We start from the raw sequence: 16,376 nt of genomic DNA on the forward strand, positions 1-16,376 counted from the left end.
TTCTCAATAACGGTTAATTTTCGGTGGCATTTCGCTAGCACAAACATGGTGCTTTGGCAACTGCAAACTCAGACGCAACACTGGTTTCAGGTTCTGGCGCAACATTGCCAAATCAGTCTGATATAGCATGATCAGCCTTCTGTATTTGTGGGTTTAAACAAATATAAAGTTTAATTAAGACTGAGCCAATATTGATGTATCATTATGGGCCGATACCACTGGTATTGGTATCTGGAAGTATTGATTCGAATTCCATCACTGATGCTAGTCTATTCTTTTCCAGAGACTTGATATCTTGCGAGGGCTGCAAAATATTTAGTATTAATTAGTCATATGACGATTTGCTTTGTTTCAAAAGATGATTGCACACTTAAATGGCAGCTTATTTAATATTCTGATTATTGCATATGTAAACTTATGAATATTTTAAAGCAAATTCCTGTAAATTAATATAGATAGTATAGTTGAAATTGAATATTTCAGATATCCTTTACACTTTATATTACTTCAATTTTCAAATATAAGTATTGATTGGAATCAGTAAGAGTACCAGAAGTGCTATTGGCTCAACCCTGCATGTAATAAAAAGAAAAAAACATTTTTTTCACACTAAACAACATTAAATTTTGTACAAAAAAGTGTAATGATTTTATTATTGGTGCTTGAATTAAATATCCTGTTTTCCATGTTTTATAAATTTTCTGATCTGTCATCCTATATGAAGGTTTTTGTAATATTGTGGAGTCCTGTCTTTATTACAAGTGTAACCCTTGCAATGTAATATTGTCTTTATTAGTGTAGAATGCAGACATTCCTGTTCAAATTTAAGTCAAGTAAACTAGATCTGCTGTTAAAATTATATCTTAATGTGCCTATATATAAGAAGCAGGATTAACTTCTGCCAACTTGTAGAAAGTTGATGGGGCAGTATATGAGTGTGTGAAAAATTAAAAAAGCAGGCAGTGTATTTTTTTTTTACAGTTGCATGAGAACACACTCATTAATATGTCTGTCTGCTTATTGCAGTTGCCTGTAATTTTGTGGCCTTCAATTAAACTTATCTGAAAATCAATTTGCAGTGGTAATTCCATATATATGAGTGGCATGAGTTGTCACATGTTGTTACCTTGGAAGATATACATAAATAGTATATACAGGGTGTCTATAAAAGAACTCCGGGGTTTTGAAGCTAAATATTTTATTAAAAACTCAAACTCAGGAAAAAGTAAATACATGTTTTTGAAGGTAATGTTATCAAGTTTTGTTTAAAATTCAATGTGTGCCCCATTTAAGCATGGCACACATCCAAATGATAATAGAGTTCTTGCCACGTCCTGGCCAGCACATCTGGGGTGATGGTTTGCCTTAGATGGTTGACATTTTGAATTTTCTCTGCATAAACCTTGTTCTTCACATGTCCCCATAGGAAAAAGTCTAAGGGAGTAAGGTCCGGACTTCTTGAAGGCCATGGAATAGGCCCTTTCCTTCCAATCCACCTGTCACCGAATCAATTGTTGAGTGCTTCTCGCACATGCAAGCTGAAGTGGGGCGGAGCTCCATCTTTATGATAATAGACGGGCCCCTTCTCCGCCTCAATATCACCCAACTGAGGAAAAACAGAGCTGTAGCATGTCACAGTACACACACATCACCATTGATGGTTCTTTCGGCAAAAATGAAGTGTCCAATAACACAGTCATGCTTAAGACTGCACCAAACATTCAACTTGGGCGAGTCACGTTGATGCTGAGTGAACTCATGAGGCGGCTGTGAGCGACAATTGTGTCTGTTAACAGTACCACTGACATGAAAAGTGGCCTCATCGGTAAAAATAACATTGTTTAGAAAATCATTGTTTTCTTCAATGTTGTTCAGCATAGAACCAGCAAACTGTGATCTCTTATTCTTGTCTGTAGGCTTAATTTCATGCAAAAGTTGTACCTTGTAAGCTGTTAGACGAAGCTTCTTGTGCACCACTTTATGAACAGTCGATCTTGGTATCCCCAACTGAAGACTATCGTGTCAAGGATTTTTTGGTGCTTTTTACGCATGAAGTGCGAATTCTTTCCATGTCCTCTTCAGAAACATGCAGCCTACCTGGCGACTTTTGTTTCAGAACACATTTTCTTTAAACACCTTAAGCCATTGACAAATGGTTTTACAAGCCGTATCACACACTGCACCTTCTGTTGTGGCATTGCCATTGATTGCACTGATCTGCACTGACTGGGTTCGGCTCTGCCACTTCAAGGTCAACGCTGCACAGCGTTGCCAACCTTTGTTAGAATAAACTATACAGCATGAATAAAACTTGATGAGCTACTGATTTCAAAGTTATTAACTAACTTGAGTTACCTAATACCGTTTGCACACTATGATTGTTTTAAAACCCCAGAGTTCTTTTATAGACACCCTGTATTGTATAGCATGAAAAGAACCAGCTTTGGTCAGTAAAGAAAAAATATTCTAGTGTCTTGATAGAAGTTTCCAATGGGGTTCATTTTCTCTTGGACAATTTCTTAAATCTATGGGTCTATGGGTTGACTGCCTTCTCTCTGAAATAATGTTAAATTATATTAGTGAGACAGGGAGGGGTGTTCATGGACCAATGTCCAACATACTCTGTTGATAAGTTGGCTTGCGGGTATTAAAGCATGTGTTTTCCCATCTAAGCAGCTCAATCTGGTGAGGAGAATGATATTCCAAAGTGTCTGCAGGTGGGATAAAATTTGTGTCATCACATAGTACCATATTCTCTTGGTTTGAATAACTTTAACCATAGAGTTACAACTACATTTACCAAACAGTAGCTCGCTACACTACTCCAGGTTGCTACTTTTGCATAAAAAAATAAATGACATGGATATTCAAAGGAAGCCCTTAGCAATTGTTCTTACGAGATGATAAAAATTTGAGAAGTTACTTGTAAGGTAACACTGCTATCAAAATTATCAAAAATTTGAGAAGTTACTTTTAAGGTAACACTGCTATCAAAATTATCAAATGATTGGCAACACTGTAATAGATTGTTGTTTATCATCGTGATACCAATCATTTGATAATTTTGATAGCAGTGTTACCTTAAAAGTAACTTCTCAAATTTTGATTAATGTGTACATACGAGGCGTGGCTAGAAAAAAACCGGACTGTTGCTACAAAATCTTTTATTGGTTATGTTGTACAATGCGAACATTATCCCCTTCAAAGTACTCCCCTGAAAATCATTTTCTGAAGCAATGTTCATGACCTCTGTCGCTTTTGTTTTTTCGTAAATCTGGTTCCTTTCAGTGCTGATTTGACCTTTGGGAATAAAAAAAGTCGCACGGAGTGAGATGCGACGAATAGAGTGGATGTTCTGACATCCCATGCTTGGCCAAAAAAGCCTTGACTGACAATGCCATGTGGGCAGGAGCTTTGTGCTGATGAAGAATCTATGACTTGCTTTTCCACAAATCAGGTCGTCGCCTTCTTACTTGCTCACGAAGGGTCGTCAGCACAGTGATGTAATAATATTGGTTATTTTGCAATAGCTCGAATACTCAACGATCTTTTCGAATCAATTCATCGACATTTGCAATGTTTGATTCTGTTTTTGACGTGCAAGGTCATCCAGGATGTGAGTCATCTGCGATCACCTCTCGTCCCTCTTTAAACCTTTGAAACCACTTGAACGTGTGATAAACACTCATCTCCGTACACTACCTTCAACATACCATAAGTTTCTGTGGTGGATTTTCCGAGTTTCATAAGAAACTTTAAATTGATACGCTGTTCAACTTTCACACTTAACATTTTTCTGACTGAGCACAGGAGTTCACTTCGTCTACAAGCTACAGCGGAACTGAGCGCCACCACCACCCTGGGCAATCACACAGTCGATAGGCAGGATATCACATTATACACTCATGCACCGCTTGACCTTGACGTGCTTGCAGTTTGTCGACAGCAACATCAATCTGTTTTTTTTCTAGCCACACCTATGTGCGTGTGCAGTATTGAACTTTCTGGTGAGGGACGGTCTGCAAAGTTGTTTTTCATTGGGGTATGGTCAGTCCCATCACTCCTGTTTTCAGTTTCGAGACCAGAGTCTGCTGTCATTGCTACCAAGTAGCTCCATAGTATCTTTGTGGAAACCTTAGAAAAAATGCAGGCATCCAAGGATTTGGCATACAGTTGCCTTTGTTCAACCAGCCTCAGATTTGCTTCATTTTTCTCTTCTGCTGTTCTACTTGTGTGGAAATTGTTCATATTGAAGAGGGAAATACAGAATGGACACACAAGTTTGGAACTACAAAGTCTTTATTTGGAAAGATGAATTGAGGTTCACTGTACAACTCACTCACACACAGATCTTAGGGAGAAAAAAAAAAGAGCTTTGGTAATGATGTCTATGCAACAACACATTTCTCTCAACTTCAGAAAACAATTCACATTGGACGATCTGTTTGAGGAAAAAATTCATATCTGTCAGGCAAGGAAAGTACTTTTGGTTAGTAGGACTGCGTAACCACTTTCACAATGCCATGCAAAGTAATAACCGAATTTCCTAGTTTGAAGTAAAACATGGTAAAAAATGTTGTAACAGGAAAGAAAAGTTATTAAGAACTAAATATGACTTCATTTAGCTTCAACACGGATGGAAAATAGATATAATGTATGCATTCCATTTTTGGATGTTACTGTCATATGCCCAAGAATATTCAAAAGGTATATTTTATGCATACCGAGGATTTTCATATTGAAAGAGGAGTTTTGTTAGATTAACTCAAAAGGGGAGGATGGGGGAATTTATAAGATATTAAAGATATCACCATTAAAGTGAGGCTTCACTCAAAAGTGTGGATATATCTAATGGAATCAGCAGCAACAATCTTCTATTGGAATGATTGGTTGGGTGGCATTCCTTTTAACTGTGACCCACTAACTTCAATGCTGTTAGGTGCATTGGGCAGATTTCAAGAAATGGGTGATCACATTGATGATTTATTGTCAGGTTTTTTCTTTTTTATGTTTCCGGAGAAGTGACCTACTCCAAATAATACAACCACGTAATGCGGGGGCAGGATGAAGAGGGTGTCACCCCCTGGAAAATGAAAGTAGACTAAAAAGTACATATTCCACACATATAATTTCATTTGTCATAATTAATATGTGTTATTTATTGCAAGGGTGGTGCACGGACATGATAACCTCAAACCGAAGCAATGTTTCTTGAGGGGACAATACTATTATGGGGAAAAATGTGCCTTGTTTGCCTCCCCCCAGAAAAAAATACCTTGCTTGCCCCTCCCTGAAAAAAATCATGTGGTCATCCATGGGTAGGACTAAACTCAAGGCCAATGTTCATTCACTTGATACGATTTTGTACTTATTTCTTTATATACATGCAAATTTCTCGAATACTTCTTTGTAAAATTCTATGAAGCTTTTGCACAGAAATTGGTTTCATATCAATATTGGCAATACATTGCCACAGTTGCCTTTGATGAAGCAGGCAGTGTCTCTTCAATATCTGTAGGCAATATATTTCTATGCAGAACATGAAAACACATTCATGTTGATTCTTCAAATAGTACTTTCCATGGCAGCAAAAGTGGCTGGCAGAATAAGTAAATCATTTATTGTAGATATGAAATTAACATTATCTTGATATATATCTCCTTATGCTTGTTTATCTACATATTATTCGGGGGGAAGGAATGGGTTCATTTAGTCCATACATAACATGGTATAACTCTCAATTATGCATTCAGGAACCAAATTTAATAAAACAGGATAGCAGCGCATCGATCAGCATTCTAATCTTAAAAAATCCACTAGAAACATTTGGGAGGTATAGTAGACTGACGCTTTCTGAAAACACGTACATTTCCACACATACATAATCATCTTTTTTTATGCATTGTTACAACGGCAACAGCTACACAGTCTTGTAATAGACACCCACATTGATGATTTGCAATGAACATCTGGAAGGTGCTGTAGAGTGGGAACATATACAAATTCATCCCGATACATAATAATGCATAATTTATATACATTTTTCATTCCAAAACACCAATATTTGTTTTTATTGCAACATTCTGAGATTCGTAAACATGTGCCATATTGATTATTTATATGATATTTTTCAAGAATCTCAATTTGATATTCTTATTCCAGTCTTGTTTTTTTGAAATTGTAATTCTCAGTAATACTATAGATATTTTTGGTACTCCACTTTTCTTAAGAAAAATAACAGCATAGAAAAATCAATACATTAAACTCTTAACCTCTAACATGCGCTATCTTCCTAGCCAAATCAAATACTTTCTCTATACTGTCAATAGATACATCTGAAATGTTTCTAGATAGGTGGTAAGATATATATATATATATATGTATGCATATATATGTCATATATAAGGTGTCATGTATAAGAAAAACACATTCTAGGATTCTAGACAAGTGGAAAATTTGTAGGGAATATTTTACATTATCACCATACACACACATCAACTCTGTAAAGCATTATGCCTCCTCTATTCTCAATGTAACGATTGGACAATGCTTTTTTTTGTAGAAAAGCAACATCAACATACTACATATCTCATATGTACAAAATTTTTACAACATAAACATTTACATGTGGTGCAATAAATAAATATATATATTTATTTAAATACAGAGCGGCATTGTACACAGTAAAACAAGAATTTCCACGTCAAACATTATGATCATGAAATTTATCACATAAAAACCATAAAAAATATGAACAACACTATAATGTTAATAAAAAACATACTGGCAATACAGTCATTTGCTCTACAGCAAAGGTTAATTTTTTAATAAAAAAAATAAGCTCGCTTTTTATGAAAGTTTAATAAACACTGGTGGATCTTCATTAAAATTTGCAAGTAGAAACAGTCTTCATGTATAAAAAGAGTCTTAATGAAATTCCTGCATTAATAGATATTATTAAAATTTCCAAGGCAAAAAGTTGAATTTCTATACTCTCAATAATGGCATTAAGGGATAAAAAATTTATAAACAAAGCGAGTGCATAATGAAATTTATACACATGGCAACTACTTTTATTTACAAATTTCATTCATTTGATTTCAGGCATTCTTACATTACTTTAGATTAGCTAAGGTTAGGTTTGCACTGCAAGTTTTTGCTTCAAAACCAAAATTGTAACATTTGTTTAACACTTCATGTAAAATGTGAAGAGTAGAATGGAATGATATAAAATTAAGTTTTTTAAGAGTAACATAAATTTGTGAAGATCAGTTTAAGCATATTTTACATATCGTTTTGTACAGTTCAATATATGAAAAAAGTTGAATCTCAAACAAAAAAAAAAGTCTCCTTCAGTTACAACCTTCTTTACTAATAAATATCTCCATGTATGAATCCCATCTAATACATACATTGTATTGCTTACTAAAGACAAAATCTATGTTGGAATTATTTTAAAATTAAGTTTTTATTACAGTATTATTTCTATTTTGTGCACTGCTTTGTGATCATGTCACAGTAAGACACCAAAAAAAGAAGAAATGCTATGGAATTTAACATTAAAACTTGACTAGAATGTAGCTTAACATTTTTTCAGCTAACGAGAAAGAAAGCAATATGAACAATGATATTTTAAATAATGGACATGTTAATTGAGCATATAACACTTGCCTTGAGAAAAGCCACCAGTGTGGGTGTTCTTAAAGAAATATTTAAGTCCAACAGCTTGCAAAGTGCCACAGTGCTTAGGGAGGTAGGAACATTAACAAACTAGTTTATATGCTACCGTAAGCTACACATCATACTATGCATTCTCTCATTGCTCTCTCGCCAACTAAAACACGCATGAACATACACATCATAGGACACACACACTTCTCTTCCTGTATATTTATATTAATTATATGCATTTATTTATATATATTAAAATTGATATGATCTTTTTTGTTTAATCATCAAAAATTGACTGAAACATACACTTACATACAATATTGACTCGGACAAGAGGAATGTTCATATACTTTGTCAGGTAGTAATTTTAAAGCTTTTCATAACTCAAAAAAATGAGCATTTTAAACTATACAACATATTTTGAGGTTTATTTTGTAATGTTTTTTGAACTTAAATTACTATAATGCATTAGAAATATGGCAACAATGTACAATAGCACACCTCAAAATTAAACATGGTAACACACGCAATATTGCACATGCTTTGCCTTTTATTTGAAATTGGTCTTTTATTCGCTAGCTGCAAGTAAGATGTTTGAATACATCTGACAAGAGGGCAGATATATCTATCTAGGTCTATCTATCTATATATTTATATTACTTATACAGATTTTATGTATGTATTGCATTCAATGATATTTACTTTTTTAAATAATTTAATTGGGTCGAGTCATTATTTTATTCTCTCTTTATCCCACTAATCTTTGTCAAACTTAACAGCCACGGGCTATTTATCAGCGTGATCAAGTTTCTGGATAAACAGACAACCCTATGCCTGATTTTGTGTACCAATTCTATGCGCTAACAACATGCGAACTCTAAACACTTCACTTGGCTTCTTTGGTAGAGCTGGGATGTTTGCCATGCTTCTGGTCATGATGACGATGATGATGATGGCGATGATGGTGATGACGTTGGCCTTTACGGCTTGGTTCAGGCTTGGGATGTCTGTTAGGTTTTACTCAGGCATTAGATTCTTTTAGGTTGTCGAAATACTCCATTAGCTGATCATAGTCCATGCCGAGACTGAAGTCAAGGCCCACATCCGTTTCTAGCCCAAGCTCCTTTTCGATCCTTCTAGCAATAACTTCGTCATCTTCTTCTTCTTCATCTTCATCATCTTCGTCTTCTTCATTATGTACAAGGTGCCTGGCTCGTAGTGCCGCAGAGTACATTGGGTTTCCTACAATATTTGCTCTCTTCACTTCGGGACTGCATCTTCCGTGGTAACCAACCATACCTGCTTCGGCAAAATCCACAAACTCTGGATTTGGCAAATCGTCGCAGACTTGCTGCTGCAACAGTTGCTCATTTGGCATCTCCTCATTTCTGCACTGTTGCTCTTCGCGCCCCTGCGCTTGTTCCTGACTAGCAATTTGGCCCCCACTGTTCTGCCTGTTTTGTTCCTCCTCCATCATAGTGTGATGCTGGTTGCTGGTGTACCTTCGGTGATGGTGGTGCCTTCTGGGAAGCGGAGGACCGACTTCTCTGGCATTTGGAAGCACACGCACCCCACCCCACGGGGCATCGGATCCCCCTCCGTCTTCGTGGTGCTGTGGCTGAAGAATGAACCTATCTCGTGGAGGTTCGTGGATATTCTTTGGTAAGTGAAATCCTGGTACCGGCTGCTGGAGTTTGGATGGACCGATTCTTGCTGTGACACCTATGTTCCGATGAGGTGGCACGGGAGGCTTGTAATCTCCGCCCGCATCCTCCATGAACATGTTACGTTGCTGCATTTGAATCTCGGGTGGTACTGCATGTGGCGGAGGGGGTGGCGGTGTGTTAGGTACACCATGATGCGGTGGCATGTGGTATCCCTGATGGTGACCTTGTACAGGTGGTACTGGCAACTGTCTACTCTTCTTATTGTATGTCGAGGTATCTATTGGTGGCCGGGAAGGCAATTCTATATGGTTCGGATTGTCGAAGCTTGTCACATCTGAATTATCAGGCTCCTGAAAGTTAGGATTTGTCGTGATCCTGATAGTTTCTGCATTTGCATACGACATTTGACTTTTGTTGTTGTTATCTTGAACAGGTGGTTGGGGGCTTCCGTTGATTACCGATGCTCTTTCTAAGGTCGCTCTGCCGAGCCACACCCAATCGTGTGCATTGGTTGTCGATTCCCTCTTCCCGTACTTCAAGGACTCCGTCTTCTTGAACTTGGATGCGTATACAACACACGAAACTACAAATACAACAATAGCAAAGCAAAATACTCCTAACAGCACATAAAGACCAATTTCCAGTGGAGCCATCCGAAGATGTTTTGCACCAGGATGCTGCCTTGCCTGCACTGTTGGTTCGTGATTGTTCTCATCCTTCAAATGGATCCTTATTATATCATTCAAGTCGCCCATTTCATACGCCTTTCTATCTTTCCCACGAACACTTTTGTTTCGACCTTTGTTGTTGGGATCACGATTCAGGTTTCCGTCGTTTTGGACAAATTCCGGCCTCTGGCTGGCCGTGAAGTCAACGTCGACCTCTGCAACGGCTGTGGCAAGTGGAGTCGTCTTCCTGCGATGACACTCGTCAGCCAGCTCCAAGGTGACCCTCAGAAGATTCCCACGACCTTCGTTGATGGCAATGACCCTGGGATGATGTGAAGCAACCATCGGAGCATATGCAACAACATCCCGATCCAAGCTTTCCACTTCCAGTTCATAATCGTCAATGGAAATATCTCTGAGGGGGGTCCGGGAACCATCTGTGTATATAATATCTATATCCAGCAGTCCTTCCTATGGAAAAATAGGAAAAGTTCTTAAAGTATGACTTACTACAAGACTGTATATATTAATTCTGCATTCAAATGTTAACAGTGGTGTTTTTTCCATAGACTAATTTATGTACACACACACACACACATACAGAGGAAACACTTACCAGACACTAGAAATGTTTAAATTTTCATGACCATGTTCAGATGATGTTAAACGAAGGTGGAAACTAAAGAAAGTGTTGGACCTGTAAGGCTGCCAGAAACAGAGAAATTTATTAGCCTCCGGTTTAGAGGGTAGCATGCATGCTACAAAGTCAAGAGATCCTGAGTTTGAATCCTGGATAGGGCTGGATGTTTTATAGTATGTGTTCATTCTTCTGTTTCATCTAATCATCAGGATCAACCTATAGAGAAGTGACAAACAAAATTTATATTTTGAAACATGATATAATACAATGTGCTGTAAAAAGCCAATGTTAAAGTTGACCTCAGGTTTAATTTGTGTCCAAATAGGCTAATCAGTACTGGACCTACAGTTTAAAGTGGGATATGAACCACCATACAATCTGCTTCATTGGGGATGTGCTGTAAAAAAGATTTGCATATAATATTATGCACAACAAAAACTGAAACAATCTTCAGAAACTCCTTGTTTTCATCAGGGACTGAAGAATTCCCATCAGAAGGATACAAAATCCATTCCTTGGGAACTGACTATATTAAATAAACAGGATTTTCTTTTATTTTCAATTTCCATGCTGTTGGAATGAATATGAGCTTTGCATGCATGCTCAGGAACCTGAAGTGTTGCCAAAACCTTACTTCACTATAATACAATTAAAGGAATCAAGATTAAATAAAACAAACTATGTGCTCATTACACAGTACATTTTTAAGACTACAACAAAATTTCCATGCCATTACAAACTAGAAATATTTTATTACAATCTTAAATCGTATAGGAACTACTTTAATTTTCTTTCAGAATATGATTTATTGAAATGCAAGTTTTCATATGGCAAACAACATGCAGATTGTTCATACAACTCTTTCACCTTTTAATATATAATTTTGCATTTGACTGGTTGGTTAAAAGTTTTGTTCCTTTAATGCTCATATATTTTTTAACATAAAGGAGCATTAACATGTGGTAGTTATACTTTTAAGTATTTTTTAAATAACTTAGCTATAATTGATGCTAGTTTTAAAGGAAACCTAAGTTACCTGATACTGAGCAGTGAGTTTCCTTGTTACAGTTGTCTCTGCAATGTACCCATTCTCAATGCTGCCATCGGGAACTATTGATAACTGAAGACCAGACACAACTTGAACCACAAGTTGCTTTACAGACACCCTGTCACTGCCAACTCGAATTTCTTTAGCACCAATAACACGTCCTGTATTTGGTGACAAAACCTGAAAGTAATGTTTACAATTACTAATCACAGCTTTCGTACTTTGTAGTCAAAAGACAGGTTTATAATACATATTGTGCTTTGACTTTTCTTACATATATATTACCAATACTGAAATATAAACATGAAAATAAACTAAAACATTAAAATACTGAAAGTAAAATTTCCACAAAAAATATAAAAGAACACTTTTTACTTTCTAAAACATTCTAATTCTACCATTAGCTGTATCCACTGGTATTCACCTGCAATGTATTTGATTAATATACACTATGAAGCTAAAAATTAACTGGTCACCTCTGTGCTCTAGGTGAACTTGCCCAGTATGTCATCAACGCACATGATTAATGCAAATAAGTGAAGGCACAAATGCAAGAACACTCTAGGCACCTTTTCTGTCAGAACTAGGTGCTTTCGAATGGAGCATGATCGTCTGGGCCCATAAATTCCGGCATTCCATTAGAGATATTTCTTGTCAATTATGTTCTAATACATAAAAAATTATGTACATTTCTCTGTAGGCTTTACAAGAGTTGACTGTTTTACACTGTAAAGCTTAATAAATATATGTGTGTGTTCTAATATATAATTGGCAATTTTAAAATACTGAAATGTCCAAATATTAATTGGCTAGAATTGATAATGCTATCCTTTTAATTGCTTCTTGACCTTTTATTTCAAAATAAAAAAAGGTAAAGTGCTCCCCCTGTGCTATGCACCATGCCATGAAGGCATATAGGGGGTGTGGGGTTAGGGCCCCACACATTCTTGATCACGACCGAAGGTGGGAGTAATGTGATCAGCACCACGCCCCTGGCCACCTATACCCACCGGAGTTTCCTCCAGATACCCACTTTATACGATGCTGGGTTGGCACCAGAGCCACTTGAACAGGTGGAAAAATTCCCGGTTCTCCCCCGCTGGGGATTGAACCCAGGTCTCTCGCATGAAAGTCAGATGCCCTTACGACTGAGCTACCACGGCTCATTTCAAAAAAATAAATATTTTAGCAAATACATTTTTTATCTACAAGGGTCATTTGGAAAGTAACCATTGTTTGGCTTCAAATAGAAACCCCGCATAGATACAACAAATTTTTACTTTACATCTGATAGGTACAACTATCCTCTATTTTTCAACATAGTCGCCATGTAAATTCAAGCACGCGTTATAGCATTTCACCAACTTACAAATCCCTTCTGCATAAAACTCGGCCGCCTGGGAATTCAACCAACCTGTCACAGCATTTTGAAGATCCTCATCGTCAGCCCCAAGACAAGCACAGAACTTCCGGTAGCCTAATTTTCCGGAGGCAATCTCGTACAAAACAGTCCGAGAAATGTTCGGAAATTTTTCAGAAAGTTCCCAGATTGTTCTCACAAACTTTGTTGTCAATTTTCTTGACGAGATCGTCACTCACTACAGAAGGCCTACCACTCCTAGGTTCATCATGAATGCTTGTTCTTCCTTCTTTGAAAAACCTGAAAAATCTGATCCACTGACGCACAACACCTTCACCCATAATGTTTGGGCCGTATACAGCACACAATTCACGATGAATGTCTGCCGCTGACAGATTTTTTTGCCCAAAGAAATCTTATCACTCCACGTACCTCGCATTTGGCGGGATTTTCGATGGCAGCACACATTTTGTGACGTTATAACCAGCACACACGCAGCACTACAATGCTCTCAGTAGCACAGCTGGAAGCTTAATGAATCACAGATTTTGTGATGTAACAACGGTTGCGCTCTGCCCACTACTACTAGCGCCATGCCACAACGGCGGTTACTTTCTGAATGACCCTCGTATAAAGGTGAAAAAATACAATTAGAAGCCAGGAGTGAATTGAGAACAGTGTGAAAAACCAAAATAATAAAAAAAAATAGTTATTCAAATTCTAGTAAACAAGTAACTTGCTGAAAATGGGAAAACTAAAATAACAGCAGACTGAAATATCAAAATTATTGTATATAAATAGTCTTAGCACTGAGATACTCGTATACAGCCCAGTAGTGATGTCTAACATACAATTTGCTATTGATGGGATCAAAAAAGGCATATAGAAAATATTCATGTTCCTACCAGTAATGATTAAACAGCACAACAGATAAAAAAAAAAATCTGTCAGCCTGCTATCAACTTCATGAGGGACAGATACAAGAAGGAGGCACTCCATGGCTGATTGGCTGTCTTTTCTCAATTGTAGATAGCAGCACAATTGTGAGGATCTACAGTGTTTTATCTTTGTGAAATCTTCAAGAAATAATGATAAGAACATATTTGTCAGTATGTAGCATCTAATGTTTTGTCCTTCAGAAAAAGACACACTTTATACGTGAGTTAACTAACAATTTTGATTTGCACATTCGTACATTTATGGCATTACTTGTGTTTTTGTTTCTGTTTAGTCATGCTCCCAGTTCTTCCTTGAGCATTCATGAAGTATTGTTGCTACAGGGATGATGTTCAACTGCATCAATCTTCAACTGTCACTGTGGCTAATGTGTACATAAAATTTAACTAGAATGCCATCTATTGTCAGAATTGTCAACCACTTCCAGATTTTATTCTACTCTTTTCTTCCAAGACCAAAAGAGAGAGCAAAAAGTTTCATCCCACCCTTTAAAGAAGATGGAAGATAAAGAGGTAAGTGTGGAAAATCTTATGCTTTATTCATCTGCAAACTTCACGGCTTCCACTTCAAAAACCATTTTAATGGCTGAAAGTTGCCAGAGCTTATGCAGAATTTAACCATCCTCCATTTGAATCAACACAAAGAGGGAGGCTTTACACCTAAGCCTCATTCCCAGATCTCTTAATGTATGGATATCCCTCGGAAATCCTGTTCCTGAAGTAGGTGGGGAAGAGTTGATTCTTAGGATTTTGCAAGAACACTATGAGGAGCTGCTAAAGTATCTCCTGCATGCAGATTTCTTTAGTGCACTTAAGTTACGTGGAGCTGAGAAAACATTATGGATTAAATCTGCACAGAAAGTAATACTTTTACTTTGTATGTACTTCATTTTCAGAAAAGGCTGACTAGAAGAGAAGTAAGTTTAGAATAGAAGAAATATTCCAGAAATACACTTGAGCAGTGCTGGAAGTAGTGTAATACAAGAAATGCCTCATTCAACAATATATTATAATGTCAGGATCACAATCAAAGCCAAAGTTTTAAGTCCACGTTGTGCTCAGATAGGCTAATCAGGACTGGACTATAGTTTAAGGTGAGAACCAAACCACTGTGCAATGTGCCTTCACCAGGGATCGAATCTGGGTCCCTTGTTTACAAGGCAACAGTGTAACCACTACACCATCAGGCAGAGGCATCTCCTAAACGCATGCGGTGCATGCTGCACATGTGGCAATTGTGGGAAAAAGGCCAGCTTGCTCTACGATGACATTAATGAGCATTTCTACATTCTAATTTCTTCATATAGGAGAAGTATTTATTTCAGACGAGAGGGCTCAACTAAGCTTATATTACATTTATTGGATCTGAAGTGACGCATGCGTCAATTGTGGAAAACTAATTATTACTTTTTTCACTTCAGATCCAAGAAATGTAATATAACCATAGTTGAGCGCTCTCGTCTAAAATAAATACTTCTGCTATATGAAGAAATTAAAATGTAGAAATGCTCATTAATGTCGTCACAGAGCAAGCTGTCCTTTTTCCCACAATTGACGCATGCACCACATGTATTCAGGAGATGCCTCTGCCATCAGGATACCCTAAAAATGTTAAAAATCTATACCTTTTACATGTATTTTTATGGTACTTTTAATATTATTCTTTTCATTATGATTCAAGCCATGGTGATGTAGTCAGTAGGGCATCTGATTGCTATGCGGGAGACCCAGGTTCGGTTCTGGAGGTGGGTGATCTAGTCAGAATAGCCTTGTCCCTGCATAAAATGGCTCTGGGGCTAATGCAGCCTCAAATCAATGGGCACCTGTGGTCAGAGCATGGTGCTGATCACATCACCTCCCAAATGGCCGAGATCGAGAAACCTGCACATCCTATAAATGTGCTTTCATGGCACGGTGCTATACACATAGGAAACTTTGCTTTTACCAATTATGATTCAAGCAATATATTTGATGATAAAACTTGCAGTGCAGATAGAATAAAAAGCATATGAATACTTTTTAAAATACATTTGAAGTTTTTCCTAATAACATCCATCTGCAGAGAGAAAATATATTGCAAAGAATACAGGCATGTGAACAAACGGATACTACTGAATACCTTCAATATGAACCAGGTCAGATCACAAACTACATTTCTATAGTCAATCCTAGAATTGTGACCAGCTCTGGTCATAATAATTCAGTAAATTGACATAAACATTATTCTGATATATTGGTATACTCAAATGTGTTATGATAACATGAAATTCAAATTAGAAAACAAGACTTCAAATGTGAACTGAATGTACCAAATCATCAGAATAGTTTATATCAGCCACTGAATTGCTTTGTACACTGACTAAAAA

The 16,376-nt window shown here is 37.0% G+C and overlaps 1 protein-coding gene across 2 annotated transcripts in view; it reads right to left on the reverse strand.

The window, feature by feature from the left end:
• Positions 1-4,281: 4,281 nt before the first annotated feature.
• The window catches only part of dtn (transmembrane protein 132C dtn), a 404,875-nt gene continuing 392,780 nt past the window's right edge, over positions 4,282-16,376 (reverse strand). For both annotated transcript variants that reach the window (XM_083128325.1, XM_083128324.1), the window contains exons 9-10: positions 11,683-11,874; positions 4,282-10,477 (exon numbers count right to left, since the gene is read on the reverse strand). In XM_083128325.1, the coding sequence (XP_082984451.1) occupies positions 8,693-10,477; positions 11,683-11,874 (1,977 nt within the window). In that variant the 3' untranslated portion in view covers positions 4,282-8,692. The remainder of the gene's footprint in view (positions 10,478-11,682; positions 11,875-16,376) is intronic.

The sequence above is a fragment of the Lepisma saccharinum genome, chromosome 9 (genome assembly GCF_977018435.1).
Source record: "Lepisma saccharinum chromosome 9, izLepSacc3.1, whole genome shotgun sequence".
NCBI lineage: Eukaryota > Metazoa > Arthropoda > Insecta > Zygentoma > Lepismatidae > Lepisma > Lepisma saccharinum.